The 22,727-nt window shown below is 30.1% G+C and overlaps 4 protein-coding genes across 6 annotated transcripts; 2 read left to right on the top strand and 2 right to left on the bottom strand.

Annotated features, from left to right (window-relative positions):
• Positions 1-30: 30 nt before the first annotated feature.
• On the top strand, positions 31-1,560 carry LOC108773207 (ribosome biogenesis protein BRX1 homolog; the record flags this gene model as incomplete). Its single annotated transcript, XM_018538942.1, has 4 exons — positions 31-210; positions 470-746; positions 826-1,181; positions 1,267-1,560. Coding segments are annotated over exons 1-4 (1,032 nt in total), but the record flags the coding sequence as incomplete, so codon positions are not given.
• A 2,070-nt stretch (positions 1,561-3,630) lies between these two features.
• On the bottom strand, positions 3,631-8,821 carry Ctl1 (choline transporter-like protein 1). The gene is made up of 12 exons (XM_018538928.1): positions 8,696-8,821; positions 7,398-7,543; positions 6,917-7,308; positions 6,739-6,828; positions 5,764-5,903; positions 5,455-5,641; positions 5,242-5,376; positions 4,828-4,972; positions 4,600-4,740; positions 4,335-4,494; positions 3,938-4,159; positions 3,631-3,824 (listed from the first exon to the last, which is right to left on the bottom strand). Exons 1-12 carry the CDS (start codon positions 8,804-8,806, stop codon positions 3,669-3,671), a joined length of 2,025 nt encoding a protein of 674 aa, XP_018394430.1. The 5' UTR covers positions 8,807-8,821; the 3' UTR covers positions 3,631-3,668.
• A 1,433-nt stretch (positions 8,822-10,254) lies between these two features.
• On the top strand, positions 10,255-15,482 carry Hakai (E3 ubiquitin-protein ligase Hakai). Of its 3 annotated transcripts, none has more exons than XM_018538920.1 (5): positions 10,255-10,426; positions 10,889-10,998; positions 12,688-12,999; positions 13,560-13,748; positions 14,602-15,482. In XM_018538920.1, the coding sequence occupies exons 2-5, from the start codon at positions 10,891-10,893 to the stop codon at positions 15,349-15,351; spliced, it is 1,359 nt and encodes a 452-aa protein (XP_018394422.1). In that variant the 5' UTR covers positions 10,255-10,426; positions 10,889-10,890; the 3' UTR covers positions 15,352-15,482. The 3 variants fall into 3 exon arrangements, with proteins under 3 accessions (XP_018394422.1, XP_018394424.1, XP_018394421.1); XM_018538922.1 differs by having other exon boundaries at positions 10,266-10,294; XM_018538919.1 differs by lacking the exon at positions 10,255-10,426 and adding an exon at positions 10,568-10,638.
• A 3,057-nt stretch (positions 15,483-18,539) lies between these two features.
• Positions 18,540-20,638, bottom strand: LOC108773210 (transmembrane protein 115). The gene is made up of 4 exons (XM_018538945.1): positions 20,188-20,638; positions 19,138-19,393; positions 18,873-19,049; positions 18,540-18,762 (listed from the first exon to the last, which is right to left on the bottom strand). The coding sequence occupies exons 1-4, from the start codon at positions 20,636-20,638 to the stop codon at positions 18,549-18,551; spliced, it is 1,098 nt and encodes a 365-aa protein (XP_018394447.1). The 3' UTR covers positions 18,540-18,548.
• Between the last annotated feature and the right edge of the window lie 2,089 nt (positions 20,639-22,727).

Here is a 22,727-nt window from a genome sequence, read left to right as displayed (position 1 = left end):
GTCGTGAAATCGTGGACTTGATGAGTCCACGTGAATTGTATAAGCGAGTTTTATTCAAGAATTTGTTTTGAATTTTTACTTTTACCATTTATTTCGTTTATTATAATGACGAAGAAAATGTTAAAGAGAAAGCAGAAGGAAGATGATGAACTGCTGGAAAAAGAAAATGAATCGAAAAAGACTGTGGCAGGTGAACCTGCCGCTAAAAAGGTATGCAAATATAACCTATACTATTTATTCAATATAATTAATATTGTAAAGTGCTGGTTAATGAAAAAGAATTATATATTAAATATATTAATATTTTTTAAGGAAACATTTAATAAAAATCTGTTAAATTAATAATTCTAAAAAATATAATTATTGTATCTAATGTTTTCTATAATGTTTTCTAATCTTTGCTGTTACCCTCTGTATGCATTTGTTTATTAATGAAAAGGAAAATTGGAATAATTTTTTTTTCTTGTAGATGAAATGGATTAACAAGCAACGGGTATTGGTATTTGCTACTCGAGGTATCAATTATAGACATCGACATCTCATGGAGGATTTAAAAAGACTGATGCCGCATCATCGTCCAGAATGCAAGATGGAACGCACTAAGAATTTACAAGTAGTGAACGAAATGTGTGAAATGAAGAATTGCAATAAGGCTATACTGTTTGAAGGCCGAATGAAGCGAGATCTTTACATATGGTTTGCTAATGTACCCACTGGACCAAGTGTAAAATTTCTTGTAGAAAATAGTAAATATTGTACTCAATAAATTTTATACGTAGAGTCTATATATAATGCATGACAATTACATATTTGATTTATTTGTAGTTTACACAATGGGAGAGTTAAAGATGACAGGAAATTGTTTGAAAGGATCTCGACCATTGTTATCATTTGATGAAAATTTCACCACACATGCACATTTTAATCTTTTAAAGGAATTACTAACACAGATTTTTGGTGTACCAAATCATCATCCTAAAAGTCAACCGTTCTTTGATCATGTATACACATTCAGTATTCTAGATAATAGGATATGGTTTCGAAATTTTCAAATTTTAACAGAGGATGGTGCATTAACCGAAATTGGTCCTAGATTTGTTTTGAATCCAGTTAAGATATTTAGTGGAAGTTTCGGCAGTGATGCTTTGTGGGATAATCCTAACTATACTTCCCCTGCCAAGGTAATAGAACATTCATATTTTACAAACATATTGATTTATTTTTATAGCAATATTTATATTTCTTATAATTTATAAAAAATTTTAGCTACGTCAATCAGTAGCAAAAAAGGCTGCTAATAAATATAAAAATAGAGTGGAACAGAAAATGGTAAAACAGGTATATAAACCTGAATTATCTTATAGAATTAATCCTACAGATGAGATATTTGAAGGTGATTTACTGGAAAAAGCAATGGAAATGGAAGAAAAATTTGAAATGGATAAAAATGAAAATACAAACAAAATTGTAAAAAACAAAGTGAAAAAAATAAAAAAGAAGCCCGTGGTAGCTAAAAAAGTTAAAAAAGCAAAATTTGTAAAATCAAAAAGCTCGAAAAAGAAGAAAATGAAATAAATATTATTTTGTAATGTCGTTAATAAAGTATTTTTAATACAATAAATGATAAATGTTTGTTTTTTGTACGATGGATTATTTAGTAAATATAATAACTTTAACACAATATATGTATATGAGAATTTTAAAATAAATAAAACGATAAAAATTAATTTTCTATATAGTTCTTACATTATTTATATAATTTCATAAAGATTCATTAAATGATCTCGTGGATGTGTGCACTGTGCACGCATGCGCGTACATGCATAATTTACATATATATGCATAATTTAAATATGTATATATACATACTAATTTTGAATTATCTTTTTTGACAAATTGTGTTCGCTGGTTATTTAAATTTAATAAAATAATTCAGTTATTTATTAACAAAATGTTTTTCAATCACAAACATATTTTGTGTGCGCACGCGCGTGTGAAATTTAAAAAAATAAAATTTCGTACAATAGTATAGTTACTTAATTTCGGCGATACAATGTATATTAATAATACCATTGAATATTCAGAGAATATATTTATTAATCATACTACTTTGTACTTCATAATTAAATGTGATATTTATTAACACAAATTTATATCAATCTAAAATACTTTAAAAATATATCATAGACACTTATTTAGATATATATTTTTTAATTTATCTCGCACAAGCACTTGCTTAATAAATTGTATTAAAATATCTAAAAATATATATTTTGTACATCGAAGTATGGGGACGATCACGATAACTTTGACTCCTCAAAATGAGTGATTTTCAAAAGCATTCGTAGTGAAAAGCACGAGAAAAAAGTAAAAAAGCATTTTCCATCTTTCTATTTGCAGGCTGAAGCGACTTTATTTCCCCCCTGCTTACGGGATGAAGCAAGATCTATCCCTTCTCCCTATTGAGGGAGAAAGTTATCGTAATCAAGCCAAAGTATAAAAGCCTCTTATTATCTAAGTGTGAATTGGATATAACTTTTTATTGGAAGGAATGAACCTTATGTGTAAAGTTTTAGAAAATAGATTTTCCATTTATAATTAGCAGAGGAACAATTTTTCCAGCAATATAATAAATAATCCACATTTTATGTGTTGACAATTTCTTGAATTACAAATAATTGCACTTTGTTGTTTTAGAATGCATTTTTTTTTTTGTAAATAATAATTGTACTTTATGACTTTATTGACTTGCACTTGCTTTTTTTTATATGTACGCTTAAATCTAAAAATATCATTACTCTAATTCTCTTGTTATACAAGCAATATTCTTAAGATACAGAGTTTTCAATTTGTGCAATGGCACTTCATCAATGATATAAAGTTTAGAAAAGATAAAAATCTAATCTATATTTTATCTTATTCATCAATTAGATATTTAGCGCATCGAGTAAAACATATATTCCATAAAATGAAAAATTCTTATAAAATATAATATCGTAATCAAATTTCTTTTTCAATGATTCTAGTGAATATTATAAAATATTCGATAATACCTTAAAATCTGGCAGTTAAATCAAGAGTTAGAGCTAAGTATGAGCGGATTTTAAATCTCAAAGTGAGCAATTGACACTACATTATTTTCTGTTTTATAATCATAATTCGTTCATATTATCAAATAGCATTTGCAATTACACAAAATATTTTACATGTCAATCAAGATTGCCTAAATATCGAAATAGCAAAAAATACAAATAATAATTCTGAATATTCTAGCAATGATTTATCACAAAAGAAGATCTGTAGTCTTAAGAAATGAGTTCATTCTTAAACATTACGAGAAAAAATAAATTGATATTATAAAATCACACACGATTAAACAAAAGTATTTTGCTTATTTGTAATATAATTATTAAAAATATATTATGAATAAATCGTATTTTTATATAATTTAAATATCTCTCTGAGATTAATTATTATAAAAATAATTCGAGACAAAGTTATTGTAAAGTTATTTGTATAGCAATACAAATATTGCACGCGTGAACGAAAGGAATGTATTCTTATTAATCTTATTAAAGTGATAAAATGCAAGAGTAAATATTCTATCATATAAAAAAATATGTGTACAAAAATGTGTATAAAAAAGATGTATCTAAAATATCAGATACTTATTCGTTTATCGGTGTCATTTCGTGAGATTGTTGTCCATTTGCGTTACTGCTAGAGGCTCCGATTTGTGCTAACGCAGACTGACGCCACTTTCCATTTTCACCGTTTAAATTCTTATCCTCACATACACATAAGAATAGCGTGTCAATAACAGTCTAAAATAATAAATTATTATAAAGGATCATTAGAAAGCATTCTCATATGAAATATGTTGATGTATATAATTTTGTGTGTGGCGCGCGCGTGCGCGTGTGTGTATTTTACTTACCTCGTAAAGGGAAATTATACAATGAGCAATGAAAAATGAGAAAACACAAATAACAAAAATCGGAATAGCGTAAAAATGTAGCTCCGGGTCTTCTCTCATAAAAAGTAATGCGATGCTTCCGGTTGCAGCTGTAACGAAACACTTTCCCAGGAACAATATAAAATCGCCAAATCCATTGATCACTGCTATTTGAAGAGCATTACTGACGAGTGTTGCATAAGCCTTAAAGAAAATACAAAATATACAAAAAATTCATATCTTATTATATAAATAAAATGTGTACATTATTTTATCATAAAGAAATAAATATCATTATATGTATTTATTTATGTCTATTCTTTATAGTTTCTATAAAGATAAATTTTTTAAACTATATATATGTATATACACAACATACTATTCTGGCCGCATTGCAAAAGTGAGTACCCTCTATAGCAACAACGGTGTATGCATTATGATTCATATAGCGAATGAATTTTTCCAAACAGTAGAAACAGCAAATACAGAATTTTAAACCACACTGAGCACATGGAGATGTTTCCTTAGTTTTTTCGAATCTATAAAATAAGAGATGACATGTATTCAAGGATCTAATCGAGAATCGAAACATCTTTGATAAAAAGTGATGATTATCTGCATCTTTTTTTTGTGAAAAAACTTACTTGGCATACAAATATGTCAAAATCAATCTGGGTAATTTAAAAATGGTTATCAAAAGTGATCCACATGCTACAGAGCCCATGTGATAGCAGACTAAATGTCCTATGGATGAACATACTGGAAATGAGCTGCCGTTTTTATCTCTAATGAGGGAAATTGATCATTATTAAAGCATGTTGGATATAAATATATTTATATATATTTGTTCTACAATATATTGTAAATATTACCTAAAGTACCAATGGGCAACAGAACCTGATATTACCATGTCTTGACATCCAACAATAAATTCCGATGTCCATATCAATCCTATAAGATATACCCACCACATGTATTTCACCCAAGTCGCATCAACATATTCTACGAGAGTAAAAGCTGAAATGTTCAATAATTAATTTTATTTCATTTTCTTTATTAATTATAAGGCTGTGTTCCAAATTTTACATTGCCAATGTTGGAAATCTGTACACATTAACTGTAGGCTGTGTGTGTGCTTAGTGCCGAAACATTACCGTCTCTTGATTTCTGCTGGAAGTAAATTTTGGAACACAATCAAGATACACATATGTATGCATGTACTTTTACACATACATATATTTATGTGAGTGAGTGAGTGAGTGAGTGTGTATGAAACAATAAATTACTTTTGAAAGAATCAAGAGAAAAATCTATCATCTTTTTCTCTTCAATTAATGGAGCGTTTTCACCAACCGAGCTTAAGTTCACAGGATCAAATATAGTGTTTTTGTACATTTGTACTGACTTTGTCTCAGGATAATCTATAATAAAACATAGGAAATTTACTCATGATCATAAAATAAGTTTGATTCCAATTACATTTACTGCTAGATACTTACTTGCTGTTGCAAGACAAAGAATTACAAATATCCAGAAGGCAAAAAACAATATCAAAGATATAAATGTTAAGATTGGTTGGAAAAATAAACCAGGCAATTCTCTTAAGCATTTTGCACTTTCTTTGAATAGCGCCGCCATAAAACTGATGCGTTTGCGTAATATACATGACAGAAACAGTAAAATAATCTGTAAAATGAAAAAAACATGTTAACAAGAAATTCTACGTTATAATAAAGTTTACAAGTATTATATTATAGTAAGTGATATAGTAATATATTTTTTCATTATATGTATAATATAACACTTACAGTGATAATAGTAGCAATAATGGAAAATGCAAGAAATGCTCTTTCATTTCTGACAGCTTCTTCAAGAAGTTGATTTGGATCAGTTTTGTCCAAGGTTTTCTTAATATCAACATATGTCATCCATAAAAGAATTGTACCAGCTAAAATAAAATGACATTACTTGTTGGTAATAAAATCTGCTTATATATATATGATATATAAGATGAGTTTCGAGATTTATTGTTTATGATAATTCGTACACATATAGACATATATATATATATATATACATATAAATAATTTTAAAAAGATAGAGAAACACAAATAATATTTTTATAGTAATTTTATAATTTACAAACTAATGTTTACATCAGTCTTATATTCTATAAGTCAATTTTTTTTAATATAAAGATATAGATATAGAAATGTTTGTAACATCTCTATACATTTTCAAAACTAAAGAATAGAAAACATTATATATTCTATTGATTTTACTAAAGTCAAAGCTACTTTCTAAATTCCTCAAAATGGACTCTCACTCTAAGAAGTGAAAATTAAGCTTAAAAAAAATGGCTGAATTTTCCATCTTTAAGATTTTACTTTTTCGGAGTATACTCTAAAAGTTTTAAAAAGTATGTGAAGTATTAAATTTTCTAAGTACTACAAATACATTTTCAAATTTGAATAATTAATAGCTTAATTTACTTCTATATTTGTTTAACCAACAATCATTATATATTAATCTGTTGATTAATAGATGTACAATATTTAAGCAATTATTATAATTTCGTAAAAATATTATCTTGATAAGTCTCTCTGTTCTTGTTTTGATAGATTTATTTCTGCGAGTGCACATATCATTTATTGATATATTTATTAATTGTTGCTGCAACATTGTTCATTTATAGATTTAATTTATGACACATATGTACATACATTTATTGAAAAGCTAGATTTTCTTGTAAATTTATAGTTTTCCAAAATGCAATTACTTACCTGTAGAAGCAATGCTTACAAGTACAATTATAATCCATGTTACGACACTTGCCAATAAATGAAAAATAGTTATAACAAAGAGTGATAAAACTGAAACATAAAGATTAGTTAAGTATACTCTATACATACATATATAGCTTATATTATATTATCATGCAATAATATGCTAGATTCTTACCACAGGCAACAAAAGATAACGCTAGAATTTGTTTCCAGGTTTTACATAGGTCTCCTAGAACCTGTTCAATAACATCCCACGAATTGATTAAGCCATATAAATTTGAAATTATTGTTTCGCTCACTTCCTTCACTGCCTTAGGGATACACCGATTTAAAACGGGTATACTGGGGTAAACCGGTCGTTCAGGGCAAGATCCATTTTTAAATATACTACTCTCGCTGTTGCATGCACTAAAATCACCGCCCGGTCTATCATGACACAACTGTGATCCTGTCTCTTTGTAAAATTTACAGATGTCCTCCATTGTCCTTAAAATTCTGTCGGGACATTGCTTCACACAAATCTTCAATGACTGCGTGACATTATTTATATCCAAGAAGAATAAATACCTGGAATTTAAATATAACATATTAATTTTTAGAAGTATTATATGAATGATGCTTTGGATAAATTAGAAAGAAATATATATCTAACTAACGGCTTGTCACTGGTATCTTGTCCAGAAAGCTCCATGCTGCCAAACTTTGGATTATTTTTCATGCCGCATGTGTTTCCAAAACTATCGTATCCATTTATAAGCCGCAAAGGATTGCCATAGACTATTGCAAAGGCAGCAATCAGGATCTATAAATAAACAAATTGTCCCCCGTTAGATTATGAAGTTTTTAAGAGTTTATTTATTAATAAATTAAAATTTATTTTAAAAAAAAATTAAATTAAAATAAAATGTCTCTTTTAATAAAACTATGAGAATGCTGTATAAAGTTATATGCAATGTCAGTATAACTGTTATGTCACTCAAAGTACTAATTGCAAGTCAATTATCTTCAATCTTGATAACAAGTCACAGACTTCTATATATGTATATAATATGTATAGCAACTATACGGTAAGCAAAATTTGCTTAATTTTAGCCATTAATCTGCTATTACATCTTATTGATGAACTTTGCTACATTTTTGCTAGTACCTTGCTAACAGCCTGTTTCTTGCTGCTGTATTAAAAGTTGCTCTATCTCATTTTTAATAAATTTGAAGTATAACTATTTCTTTTTAAGTACAATAAATTATATATTAATTTATTATAGTCATAAAAAACAATCTATTGTATACTGGATGTCCCATTTTAACTTTGACTCTGAAATATCTCGAAATTATAAAAGTTATGGAAAAATATTTCAGATAAAAGTTGTAGGATTTAAAAAGGTCTATTTACTGATCATTTCCATTTGACATTAGGTGGTATTGCCAAGGTCAGGACAAGATCACTTTGAATATTTTAAATAGAACCTCATAGATTTTATTGCATATTATTATAGCCCTTCCTGACACCTTTTCAAAATACTATAATTTAATTTACTTTAATTAAGTTAGTCGTTTTGAAGTTAAAGATATATATGGTAAGATGTCTGGTCAACGAAGATTGATGGTCGAACCAGCTAGTAGATATGATCATAGATATTTTAAATCCTACAACTTTGTTCGAGATATTTTTCCGTACCTTTTATAATTATCGAGATATTTTGGTGTCAAAGTAAAATGGGACACCCAGTATACATATGTGTCAGATTTTGTATCAAAACTGTATCTTCACCAAAAAAATTTCTAGCAGACACTTTGTATAAATTTTCGATAAAATCAACAGTGTATCTCAGATACCGATACAAAATATACGTTTCAAATGCCGAAATGTGTCTGCAAAAAAAGGGGAAGAAGAAGCTAATGCGTGGCTCTCTCTCTAGATATACATAGCGTCAAGCGTCGACTGTGTGCATACCATAAGAAACCAGAACGCTATGAAGAAGCAGAGCCAAAAAACGTCCGTGCATCCCCGCACTCGTGTCGGCTCGGCGCGTTCCTCGTTCTTGCTACCGGCGCAGCAAGACATCTTCGCCGATATCGCTGCACCGCTGCACGAGATAGACAAGCCACTTGTTCCCGCGGAGTCGTTATTGTTGCCGCCGCGCGTCCCTTTTGATTCACAGTATTGCGAGTACACTACGTACAGTGCCGTAGGTATGACAATAAAAGAGAATCCCGACGCCGTTCATCGTCGGACGTCCCATTTGGTTCCGCTCGTCACGACCAAGTCGCGACTTATATCCATTTTTATTGACCTTTACCGATGTACGTTAACTTTAATGTATACATTAAAGAGTAAAAAATATATTTTTTACCCTTTTTAATCAAGGCTGCATTCGGAAATATCACCCAGATTTCCCCGAGTATCATCTTATCCTTCTTGTTCATTCAATGTTAAACAAGGATAAGACGATACATAGAGGTACTTGGGTGATATTTCCAAACGCAGCCCTAATTGTTGTATTCTGTCGCAAAATACGCGTAGAGATATAATCAGTTTTGTATAAAGTCAGTCGGAAAGGATCCATTTTCCGTAAGATTTGTTTTTAAGGTGTTTAAGATATTTTTTATGGTGGGCGTCACAATCGTTGTAGACGGCCCTGCGATCCGCGTTCCGGCGTAATATCGTTTCCACGGCAACGAACGCGTATGTACGTCACATGGGGTCCATGGAGAATGGAGATCATCGGGTACGGTCAACGTCAGTCAAAGTGATGCTACAAATGCTTTGAAACATTCTTTGATTGGTTAATTTGTAAAATTCTTTCTTTTCATTGGTCAATCAAATATTTCAAAGCATTTGTAATGAGACCGCACCCAAACCCCGCAAACATTATAGGAGTAGGGAATCTTATTAAGGTTTAGTAAATTAATTGAGTTACCGCATAGACATGTCTAATTTTTTAATATAACGAAGTTGAAGTAATTGCACTGAAATCTTACCACAGAATTTTCTCAAAAACAAGATAATAGTTTTTTTTTTTAATTACGATTTTAATAGTTAGAAAAAGAAATAATAGGTCAACAGCCAGAAAGATATTTGCATAAATTTACATATAAATTTAACTTCGAAAAGTAAACATACAATCTCACTTCGATCGTTTTCGTTCGATGCAGCTCTTAATTTCTTATACTATCGTATGTTTCATATACACGTAGTTTTGATATTTTATCTAAATTATGCAGAATTTGTAATTTTGGGTGGTCCTGGTGGAGCACCAAAAATTTTCTGAATTGTCGGTATTTTACTAAAGAACCACATTAAACCACTTTAAAGAATTGACCAATTATATAGTCGATTATTCTCCTCACATTCGACTGTGATTGATCAATTTCTAAAGACTTAAAGTTTACTTTTACTCTTATTTTGACGTACGTCAGAGTGACGCAGGATGAGGATGTCTTCAAGGAATGTACTTTGATATCACGTTTGATTCACATCGGCTTATGCTGCTCATGCGCAAGAAAGACAGTTCTGGACAGTTCATTTATCACATATCAACAATGTCGTAAGGTTGTATTGTAACATTGTAAGCAATTGTAAGGTGAGCCGCGCGTATCGCCGACGACATGTTGTGAAAACATTGTGTTTTTTGGCGGCTCGAGACACAACAAAACGTATTCGTTTAATCGTCATATATCAATTGTGAGTATCGCCAGTAACAGTCCGTCTTGCCCTTCCACAAATCGTCGCCTTTATCTTCGAGAACTTCGAGAAGGGCAAGAGTAACGAACTAGAACATAACCTTAACGTTTCATTGAGATACAATTAGCGATCGCGAAATACCAGGAATTCCTCGAGAAGAAGCTAAACTGACAACATGAAAATTTATTCTGACTCAGATTCGGATTCTTTATGTATATCTTATTGTTCTCAATTCCTAAAATTCCTAAATTTTATTTTTTAATCATCTTTAAAAATTGTATTTATGAATACTTGAATTTCATTAATTAGCTACACATAATGCATGATTAAATTATTAGTAGCTATCTTTTTTTTATTTAAAAAAAATTCTTGTAAGAAAAATTGATTTATATTTATAAAAAAATGTTTTGAGATACATATTAATCCAATTATAATGGACTCAAGTAAATTTATTGATTTCAGCGATGGAAGAGAATGGAGGCAAAAGAATGAGGGGTAGAGCTCGTGGCCGAGGTCGTGGACGTACCCGAGGAGGTCGGGCTTCTAGAGGAAGATCTAAGAAGCAAGTTAAGGTAAATCAGTTTTATAGTGTTTTTCATTGGCAGAACTGATACTCAGTATACAAAAAAGACCTATACATTACTCTAATCTGAATGTAAAAGTGAGATATCTCTATTGATAAAATGTTCACTGTATATTTTATCAAATAATAGATAAAATATATTAAGGATTTCATGGTTTAATTCACATTTCTATATTTTTATTAAACATGCATCTTTAAGTCGATTTGTATTATAGGCTTTCTACAATAAGCCATAAGTCATAAATCAGGAGTAAGGAACTAAAAATTGACAACTGTGATTGGTCTATTTCTAGCCTTTGACTTATAATTTATGACCTACGGTTTATTGTAGAAGACTCATTATACAATGGCTTTAAAATATACTAAATTAAGGCACTAGTTCTGCGTCAATAAAAAAACGCTATTAAATATGTATAAAAAATATTATATTACGTCCAAAAATCAGTACAAATACTTTTGTCAATTTATTTCTTGATATAACACATATATAACTACAAAACTAACTTTAATAAATTATACAAATAATATCACAAATTCAGTTGCAAAGTTAAATGTAATAATATATAAATATTTTATGATACACAAAAGAAGGGCTACAAGCCTAATAAATTTGTTTAATTTAATAAAAGTCCAGATTGATACAAATAATTGTTGGAGCAAATATGTGATGGAGAGAACTTGGTTCTGTATCAAGAGATTTTTTGAAAATGAGAAGGGAGTCCCTTCTTCCATACCTCCTCCGTCTTAGTCCCTTCTTCCATACCTCCTCCGTCTTAGTCCCTTCTTCCATACCTCCTCCAATAATACCTCCAATAATACTCCAGTTTATTCTATCTACTTCATTCCTTCACCTTACAAAGTCCCTTCTTATTTTCAAAAAATCTCTTGATACAGAACGTACACCAAGTTCTTCTTTCAATCGCATATTTGCTCCAACAATTATCTATATCAATATGGACTTAATTAAAAGTTATAAGGTATACATACATGTATATTTGTTTTATTTTAACGTAAAATTGATTTAGAATAAAATATCTATTTATATATATATTCAATGTAATTTAAGTGTCATTGAATTACAATGTAATTTTTATTATTTAATAGAATTTATATGAACCAAGACTATGAAATATTACTTCGATAACAAACAAAAAATCTTACATTAAATTATAATTTCAAGACAAAGAAATCTATGTTATAAGTAGTCAGTCAAGGACACAAAAATACAAAGAATCGAACACATGTTTTTTACGACCGTTATAATTTAAACATTGAAAATCTGATCGGAGTCGAAATGTTTGTTTAATTGTTTTATGTTTTGTTAAATAATATGTATATTTTCATCGCTGTTAAATTAAACGAATTTATTAGCCCTTCTTCTGTATCATTATTTATTTTTATTGAGCGCTTTGTTTTATTTATATTTATAAATATTTTAAACAATTATAAATACTTAATAATAATATTTTAATAGAATATACACAGATATTATTTTATTATTGTTGATTATATTTTGCCATTGTATTTACTGATACTGCAGGTACTGTGTGTATATAAAGTAGATTTTTTAAATGTGTATTAATCTAAACTTAATCCACACACACACACACACACAATGTAGAGTAATATCAATAGTTTCTATTTAATATAAAATATTAATGCATTGAATTGTTTGCAGGTTATAGAAAGTGATGAGGAAGATACTCCACAACAAACGGAAGATACTTCTACAGAAACAGTTGGTGGTGAGCAGAACGAACATGAACCTCCCGTGACTCAGCAACCTTCTCTCGAACAACAGTTCGACTTGGAAGCTGATATATCGCAACTAGAAGCACCAACTTTCACGACCATAAATCGTGGACCGCCTGAACCGATGCTACGTTTGAGATGGGACCATCGGGTGAATCTTATAGGAGAGAAAGTACTGAATCCTATGATACATTGTTGTGACAAATGCTTGAAGCCTATTCTCATCTATGGTCGTATGGTACGTTTTGTTATTAGAGTAAGCCAAGAAATTTATATTTTTCATATCAATTTTTATTGACTATAATCAAAAAAGCAAATGACCACATATGGGATCTTGATAGTAAAAGTCTTTATATTAGCATATATATTAAGATTTGTTCTGGAAATTTTGTATCAACATAGCAATAACACTAGAATATTGAGCTTGTGCTTTACTATACTGAAATTTATAATTAATATTAATCTATTGTATATTTTTAATATACTGAAGATGGCTAATCATGGCCGAAACGTATATGATCATATTAATAATGAATAAATTTAAAATAAACTTGTTATAAATATTATATATTATAAACGCGGAAAAATCCTGCGTATGTGAGGCACGCATGAAACCTGGATTCGCGGATTGCTAGTCTCTGGACCGAGTATCAATGGTTCACTCAAGCTGAGATCAAATCGTGATCAAACTCAAAATCCGTCGATTATGTTTTCAATCAATCGTTTTCATGTAGTGACATCTTTTTCATTAAATTCGACTTCAATTATTGCTCCTAATGTATTTAATATACTTTTCAGATACCTTGCAAACATGTTTTCTGCCTATCTTGTGCTAAGAGAGAAGACAAAGTCTGCCCTCGTTGTATGGAGAAGGTATCTAGAGTGGAGCAAACTGGCCTGGGTACTGTATTTATGTGTACGCATGGCGGCACAAGATATGGAAATGCTGGTTGCAGAAGAACATATCTGAGCCAACGAGATCTTCAGGTAAATGAAAAAAAATATTGATAAAATTGTAGATTATAAACGCACAGGAAAGTTTTGTTTGATTAATAACTAATGATATACACTACCGCTCATTAATTTCAATACGCTTCTAAATTCGTTGATATTTCTGTAGAGGGTAGACGTGATATGCGTACTTTTGCATAGAAATAAATCCTGCTGTTATAAACACTTCCGCACTCGCACGCATCATATTATATATTGTACAATAAACTTTTTTGCGTTTTTTATTTATTGACTCAACATTTTATTTAATAAGGTATATTAAAAAAAAATTTTCTTTTATGTATATTTTTTTAGTTTGTGCGTAATAGCATTAATTTTTCTTTGTTAACGATCACTTTTTTAATTATTACTGTATTACTGTTATGAATTTTTCAATGACCAATTTTACTATTTTAATTTATTGACTTGCAACATTATGATAAGGGGAAGAAAACAAGAATACCACTATGAAGCAATATTTCGTAGATTTCCAATTATTTTATCATAATGTATTTACTGTAACATTGAGAATGACCCGATCGATGTCGAAACGTTTGTTGTTTATGTAATTATTTTTATTTTTGTCTTTTTACGGATGATATTATAGTCCAATCTTGTATTTTAAAATTGTCTTGAGTATGATATTGATATGCTGTGCAATTGTTTTATTGGATGGAATTTTAAGATCATCTAAGACCTAAGACAATCTTAAATATAAAATTCAACTATGAATATTACCCTGATTGGTTTCTGATACTTTAAGATTATGTTTATGACACTTATATAAATATAAGAAGTAGCTCCAGATACATTGAGACACAAATTTAACACTTTCTAATTCATTGTATAGGCTCACATTAATCATCGACATATATCGGCGCCACCACAACCTGTCCAAGGAATGCAAGTTGATCCTCCGCAATATGTACACACTAAACCAGAGATGGAGTCACAGTTGACGAAAGTGTCCTCTGTACAGATGCAAAACACGCGGCTTAAATCTGTTCAGTCTCACATGGTTCAACCGATTATAGGTAACGATCCTCGTGTGAACTCATTGGTGAATCAACCAACATTGGAGCAACATCGACAACATAGACAGCAACAACAACAGCAACAGCAGCAGCAAGCGATGATGTCGATGCAGAGTTATACGCAGAGTACCGCGCCTCCACCGCCGCCTCCAAATAACGCTCCTATGCGAACTAATCTCATCACAGTACCAATTCAGGATACAACGTCTTTAGCCACGCATGATCTTCACACGCAACAGAGTCATCATTATTATCAGGCACCACCACCGCCGCCTCCGCCGCCACCGCCGGCAGTTAATTATGGCGGTTATAATGTGCCACCACCGGTGTCGCAGTCGACACAACAGTACTATTCACAGCCACAACATCCCACTCAAGTGTCCTATGTGCCACCACCGCCACCACCGCAGCAGCAACAGTACGTATCATCGGCACCGACCTCCATACGACCATCACCTACAGGTTATATACAGGAACCTCAATATGGTCCACCACCGTCTCAGCAACAACCGCCACCGCCACCACAGCCACAATGGTCACAACATCAACAGCAGTTTTATAGATAAAAAAGACGAGTGTTGTAGTCTAGTGATAAAGTAATCGACGCGTGAAAGACATGAGTTTGAGCCTATCACTTTATATATATTTCTAAGTGGAGAAACATTTTCTCAATTTAAATAAGAAACAAATTTCAAAAAATACCCATGATTACTTGGTCTGAATCTATTGATCCCATATTGGTTTGAAGGGATCTGATAATTCTAATAAAATAAAGGAAAAATATATTGATTGTCATAAATATTACTTACTTGCTTATTGGGGCTTTATTTATTAAGTCCCTTATAAAGAAAACTTTGGGTACATTACATAAATGTATATAATTTCCTAATATGTTTAGAGTATGCAGTATACAATAATTTTACATAGCAGTGAATATTGAATTATAAAAATGACACCCTACATAATATATATACATATACGCGTATATTATGTTTACATATATACAGTACATGTACATATGGACAGTATACATGTGCATATAGACAGTTATTTTTTATATTTCAATATTTATATCATTATTATACGAATGAATATATTATAAATCGAGTTAAAATGTTTCTTATCATATAGAACGTATATATTGTATAAGCATTTAAACTTGAAATTATAATTATTATTATGATATATTCTATATATTATTTAAAAACACAAAATTTCAATTCAAAATCCGCAATTTTTCGCAAAATTCAATCTATATTGTATATACATGCAAATGATATAGCTGCAAGCATCAGATGCTTATATAATATGTGTTCTATATTTTTTATATATTATACAATTGTCGATGTTTTATATATTTACGTCTGATAAGCTACATTGTTTTAATTTTGCAATAAAATTGAGTTATTATATGTTTATCGAAATTTCTCGATATTTTACTGATATAATTAGAGGCATCACTATTTATTATGTTCTAACGAAGCATATTATGGCGTTTCGCCATAAAAATAAATGTCGAATTGAAAAACATCTATTATTTCAAGAAAGTTGTCAAATAAAGTTTATATATAATATATTTGTATATATTTGGTACAAGACATTATAATAATGAGATTATATCCCTTGATAAAAGATTTATGAATTTTTAAGTGTTTTAATTATTCTAATATTTGAAATATATTTAGAGATTATTAAGGATTTCCTGAACCTTCCACTGACTTTTTCCCTTTCGATCATACTGATTGTAAAATGTAGTGGTAATGAAGTAAATACATATATTTTGTCAGTAGAATTTAATATTGTACAGATTGTAACGATTGTAAGTTATGTACAAAATTAATTGATATATATATGTATATAACATATACATATGCATGTAATAATTACATTAGATTCTTAAAACAGGCTTGTTCAACAAATACATCATTCATACTCAATGAATTTTGGCCTTCCATTTTTCATACATAATAATAAATATTATTTGACTAAATACTCATAATAAAAGTACTTAAAAGATTTGTGAATAATATTAAATAGATGGCCAAAATTGCTCAGAACATACAATTACACGTTTCCAAAATTTTATTCTCACCATACATAAAAATAGCTCTGAATATCATTCCATTATATGTATAATGATTACATATAGTGATATCGCTATATATAATCATTTTCCCTTTTTAATACCTTGTTCCCTTTACGTTTTACATCAATCTTTGTTATATTTACAAATTCGTCTGTATTATCATAACATTTTATATACAAGATATATACCTCATTATTCATTATAATAATTATTAAAACTATCTTTCCCACGCGATATCGTTTATGTATATACGAATATATCTAATGAATGAACGAAAAATGTTAATACATTTTATATATATATATATATATATAACATTAAATACGCATTTACATAAAATTAACGATCCTGTACAAAATAAAATTATGTAATCTAAATTGGAATTTTTATACATCTTCATGTATAATATTATTTAGAAATTAAAAAAACAAAATAGAACTGATAATAGTAAATTAATGCTATATTCTATATTGATTATAATGATTTAGAACAATTTGTTGAAAAAATATATATATATATATATGTTTTACTCGAAAGGTAAATATGCAGACTTTTTCTGCATGATTTCTAACTAGCTGATTTCAATATATGTATATATGTATAAGTTAACATCGAGATAATTCCTTATCTCTTTCGTATTTTTAGTTAGTATAAAATTTAATTTAAAGTAAAATTAAATCTGTTCACTTTCTTCAATTTCAATGTTTTCTTAACAGAATTATGTTGCTATGTACTGCACTGAAAGCATCTTTATATATTATTCTTAAATTATAATTAATTTTTGGAACAGTGCTCTCTAATCTTATGGCACTATAAACTTGTAAAGGTCGCCCTTTTATGGAAATATTAACATTTTCATATCATTGATTTTTATATAATCTAGTATAATAAAGAATTATTTCGTTTCTTGGAAAATAGCATTATAAGATACAAACATTGATTTTATTTTTCTCAAATGCTGTTAAAAAAATCTTCTAAAAAAACTTATACTTTATTTAAATCGGCATTAATATAGCATGATAATCAATAAGGAGTGATATCCTATAATTTGTTGTAGCGATATTTTAATTATTAGTACAGAAAAAATACTATATTTGATTTCCCATAAATGGCAGTATATTAATTTATTTTTAATCTGGAAATTTTTTCATATTAATATATAATTTATTATGAAATTAAAATTAACTCTTTTCAATGTAAAAATAATGAAAGAATAATTTAAACTTGCAACTTACATTACATAAGAATGCTAGCAATTTGTCATAGCATTGAAGTCTTAGAGATTTTTAAATTTCAAAGACTGTATAAACTATTTAATGTAGAATTTTCCCATAATATTCTATTATGTTTTAATATATACGAATATTATAAGAATGAATTAGATTTTCTGTGCATAAATAAATACTTTTAATGAATTTAACTGTATGTATTATTAGTTTTCATGAAATTTAAATGTATTCACACCATAAAAAGAACGATAAATTTTAGTTTAATTTAAATTATAGTGATAACAAATTCTATATATAGATACTTGATTAAAAAAAAGGATTTGCACCCATTATTGAATACAGCCATATTATAAGCCTGCACTTTACATTCATAATTACTCTTTAGTGTAATTTATAAAGCTTTTCAGTGTAATTTATAAACCTATTGAAATCAGTCAGTCTCATATAATCACGTATTGCTACTAGAGGGATGATGTTGATTATGTATATTGACATTGACTTGTGGAATGAGTGGAGACGCGAGTGGTTTGGGTGTAGTGGATTCAGGTATCGGTATGGAAACCGCAGGAGGCACTGGAGAGTGTTTCTTAGTCCTGTCCGGTTGCCAAGGTTTCGCGTGATCTCTGCTTAATCTTTCGCTTAACGCTTTCAACGCTATTTGCCTGCAAAGTAGATATCAATCGGAAAGATGAGAACAGTACGTAATGACAAAATATTTACTCATCTAAAAATTGAGTTTCGGCATTTATATTTTTATCTTGTAACTACTCACCGGCGTCGCTCGCTGTCGTGAGGATCAATACCAGGAAGATTAATAACTAAGCCAGGTGGTGTGTTGGACATATCAAATCTTCTAACTACTTTTCGACACAGTCCAATACGCACAAAAAATCCATGTATAGTGTTACCTACTACTGCTATCGGTGGTTGTAAAACATTTGGAAAGAAACTGCAAAAAGAGTTCCAAGTAAGACAATCGTCGGATTCGATCTTTTCATTAATCTTCGGAATTAATCAGAATTACAGAAAAATCTCACCTCGCAAATGTAAAATTATCCGCCATGTCTCCTCGGGTACCATTGTTGTGCTTTTGATAAAACCTCAGGTATATCCAAGATATTAATAATCCACTGAGAAACATGGTGGGATGAGTACCTTCTAGTAACCCAATAAGCCACAATATCAATCCCACAATCCATACCATTAAGGGTATATTTCTATTTGTTATCTTCCCAATTGGTGTCTTGATTAAGATATGATCTGGCATTATTTGCTTCACCGCTACTGCAACTCCTGTAAAATAAAATCATTTTTTGTATTTAAAGCTATATTTTAAAATTGAACATTTCCATGAAATTTATTTAAGAAAAATCTTAAAAGGGCATACTTAATTCAGGAATATTTTGCATTCACAAGTAATAAGAACTATTCTAAAATAAAATTATATCAACATTATAAATTAATCTTTAAAGAATAGAGGTCTATTTTTCAAATCTTAGAATTTTTCCTGGAGTAAGATTTGTTATCATTGTTTTATTACATATACTTTTTGTATTAAAATTGACACTGTTTCATTATATTATAATAGCTTTCTGATCTGTGAAGATTAACCAACAAAAACTTTGTTCTATGCTTGTATAAAGCATCCTCAATGTATTGCATTTTTTTGGAAAATATAGTAGATTTGTTCTTTGTCTGAACTGAACAAACTCAACTGCATTAAAACTTTTTATCTTACTTTTGTTAAATGTCTCATTCATTTAGAGCAAACTGTGTAATCATTTCATTTTTAACAAGCAACAAGAATGAAATGGATGATTCATTGTGTTAAACTGTCCTTGCTAAAAAATATGCCTCTAGTAATTAAAGGTAAATGTGACTAATGAGATATTTTGAAATAGTTCTTAAAAAAAGTGTTATTTTTCAGTAAAACTATTTTTTAATTTATTTTTTGTTAGATGTAGAACATTTACGTTAATTTATGTATATTTATGTATATTTTGTACTTCTAGTCAAGGCCATAATAACAAACAAAACAATGCAAGTCAATCAGGATTTTCATGCAATCAGCCGCAAAAGGAGAGTACCTGCGATGTAGCCGGTCAAACCGTGTATGTGTATGCTGAAGAGCAAGTCCGGGTTGCTGGTGCACATGTAGAGAAACAGGTAGAAGAGCGCTGAGAGCACTGCGACACCGAAGTTGACGATGGCAAAGAACGTCATCATCTCGAAGGCGCCCCACAGAGGCTCGATCAACTTGCCACATAAACCGACAGTCACGATGTCCGCGCATACCTCCCAGAAGTGTATCTCGAGGAAGCAAAAGGTGAAGGCCGTCCAGAACCAGAAGACCGGCGGCAGCAGGTAACCTGGCGTCACGCTCAGGATGCGTATCGCCTCCTTGGAGAAGGACAGGCAATACGAGAACAGCACCACCACGCAGATGGTCTTGACGCTGGTGCTGGTATTACCGAGCAGGGCCGCAGCCTGTTGCCTCAAGTAGGGAATATTCCTACCCAGGCCTTTTATCGCCGCCATCGCCGCGAGCAAACCTAACCTCTCTTTCCTCGCGCGTTTCCCCTCTATAGGAGAGAGGAAAAGCTGCTACTCCAGACCGCTCGCCACCTGACGTTGGCCGCGCGCCATATCGATCATTCGAGATCCATTGCTATCGAAATCGAGGGTGAAAGAGAGAGAGAGAGAGAGAGAGAGAACACGACACCAAAGTCGAAAGACTGAATAAAAATTGTAATTTTAACGGCCGATTTACGTTTTATTTTCCATACATAAAAACGAGTTTATTGATACCTATCGCCTATAAAATTCGGGATCTTCGCGAGAGACATCGAGTAAAGAATCGGTAAGTTTCCTCTGATTGTGTAATGTTAAATCTCTTATTTTTTAATCTATATAGATGATTTTGCGCTATCAACTTAATTTAATTAAATATACCTTTAGCAAATTATACATTCTAAAAAAATTAATATTATGAGTACTTTAACGCAACACATTTACACACATCGAATATTTGATATCAAGAATTGTATAATATATAAATAATGTTATAAAAAATAAACTTGTGTACGTATGAATGAACGTGTGTGTGTGTGTGTACGTATGCAACCTCAAATACTTAACCTCCATCTGTGCAATCTGGGGAGCATAATGTTACAATTTTTTATTACAATATATTACTGAAATGTTGTAATGTTGCTGCAATAATCTGTATATGAGCTCAAGATTTTTACCTGTTCTAGCCGTTCTAAGTTTTTTGAAAATGTGGAAAAAAATTCATGGTTACTTTTTTAATTATTATATATTAAATATAAAGCTCTTTTAATAAGATTTTAGAAGAGGGAACCAAAATCCCCTCTTCCTTTATTTCGAAGAAATAAATTTCAGAGAGAGAGAGAGAGAGAGAAATTTATTGCTTGTATCCTCCGCCTCTCAATAGTTTTTTATGTAATATTATTACAATGTATATTAATTACAAACAAAAATTATATATATAATATTATATTATAAATAATATATAAAATTATATCTATTAATTTTATATATTTACGTGTATGTATAAAACTATACAAATAATGGCGAAGCTATCGTTTGGTACTATTATACAATTGCAAATATGATACTTGATTTGAAATATGTCACGTTCGTTCACTGATAATTGCTAATTAATTTATCACAAATTGCGATAAATATTTATTTGACCACATTTCACATATTGTCGTTGTCAGATGACTTTTGACGATGAAAGAGTGATTCTCTGATTTTGGCAGATACATATCTGCTTTTGCGCTGTTAGATAATAAATACAGTAAATGCAAATAAAAAAATCGTATTATTTGACTCACAAAAAGAAGGTCGAGAAATTTGGCTTCTAAGATCAGAAGCACACAAAATTTGTTATTTATCAAGTCGCAATAATGTATTTATTGTATAAGGTGCTAATTATCATTTAATTTCTGCAAACAAGGCTTTTTCATAAAAATTTTTCCCGTATGATTATTTTTTACACTCACTATATGCTCTTTATTTCCATTATATATTATTTTTTGCCGTAAAATAGATTCAAGAAATAACGTTCATATAATATAATAATTTGAGAAATGTACTATTATAATTTATATCGTGTCATCAGGTTTAATTTTTGCGAACATACGTGACCGCTCGTAGGTAAATGTTGGAAGCAGTCCTATACACCCGTAGAGTGGCGACTCGCGGCGGAACGTTTCTTTCGCAAAAAATATCACGCGCATTGTTTTCTCGCCTCGTTAACCGTGGGTTCGTTGATTTTCTCCCATAAGTTAACGCCATCTCGAACTGCGTTCCCGCGCAAACGACAGTTCAAATTCGCGATCAATCACTATAAGTATGGGTGCGTTTCATTTCACGCACATAATGTATCAATTAAAGCTTATTCTATAATATACCACCACGCATAAGTATATTAACTAATTTTATGTACTAGAGATTATTTGTGTCTTATTACTTCGATAACATAATTGAGTATAAAAAATACAAGTTCTATTATAATTTAAAAATGTTTTTTATAATATATGTATATATTTCTACACACATGTTAGAATTGAAATTGTAGGAAATAGGAGAACAAGAGTAT

Source organism: Cyphomyrmex costatus, unplaced genomic scaffold (genome assembly GCF_001594065.2).
Source record: "Cyphomyrmex costatus isolate MS0001 unplaced genomic scaffold, Ccosl1.0 scaffold2, whole genome shotgun sequence".
Taxonomy (NCBI): domain Eukaryota; kingdom Metazoa; phylum Arthropoda; class Insecta; order Hymenoptera; family Formicidae; genus Cyphomyrmex; species Cyphomyrmex costatus.
This window is presented reverse-complemented; position numbering and strand designations above follow the sequence as displayed.

Coding starts and splice junctions, on each gene's coding strand:
- Ctl1 (XM_018538928.1), bottom strand. CDS start 8,806: ATGTCTTGCTGCGCCGGTAGCAAGAACGAGGAACGCGCCGAGCCGACA. Junction 5,377..5,454: donor TCTTTGTCTTGCAACAGCAA/GTAAGTATCTAG, acceptor GTTTTATTATAG/ATTATCCTGAGACAAAGTCA. Junction 4,973..5,241: donor TTCTCTTGATTCTTTCAAAA/GTAATTTATTGT, acceptor TGAACATTTCAG/CTTTTACTCTCGTAGAATAT.
- Hakai (XM_018538919.1), top strand. CDS start 10,602: ATGAAAATTTATTCTGACTCAGATTCGGATTCTTTAT. Junction 10,639..10,888: donor CTCAGATTCGGATTCTTTAT/GTATATCTTATT, acceptor TATTGATTTCAG/CGATGGAAGAGAATGGAGGC. Junction 10,999..12,687: donor GATCTAAGAAGCAAGTTAAG/GTAAATCAGTTT, acceptor AATTGTTTGCAG/GTTATAGAAAGTGATGAGGA.
- LOC108773210 (XM_018538945.1), bottom strand. CDS start 20,638: ATGGCGGCGATAAAAGGCCTGGGTAGGAATATTCCCTACTTGAGGCAA. Junction 19,394..20,187: donor TTTGACCGGCTACATCGCAG/GTACTCTCCTTT, acceptor TTTATTTTACAG/GAGTTGCAGTAGCGGTGAAG. Junction 18,763..18,872: donor CACGACAGCGAGCGACGCCG/GTGAGTAGTTAC, acceptor TCTACTTTGCAG/GCAAATAGCGTTGAAAGCGT.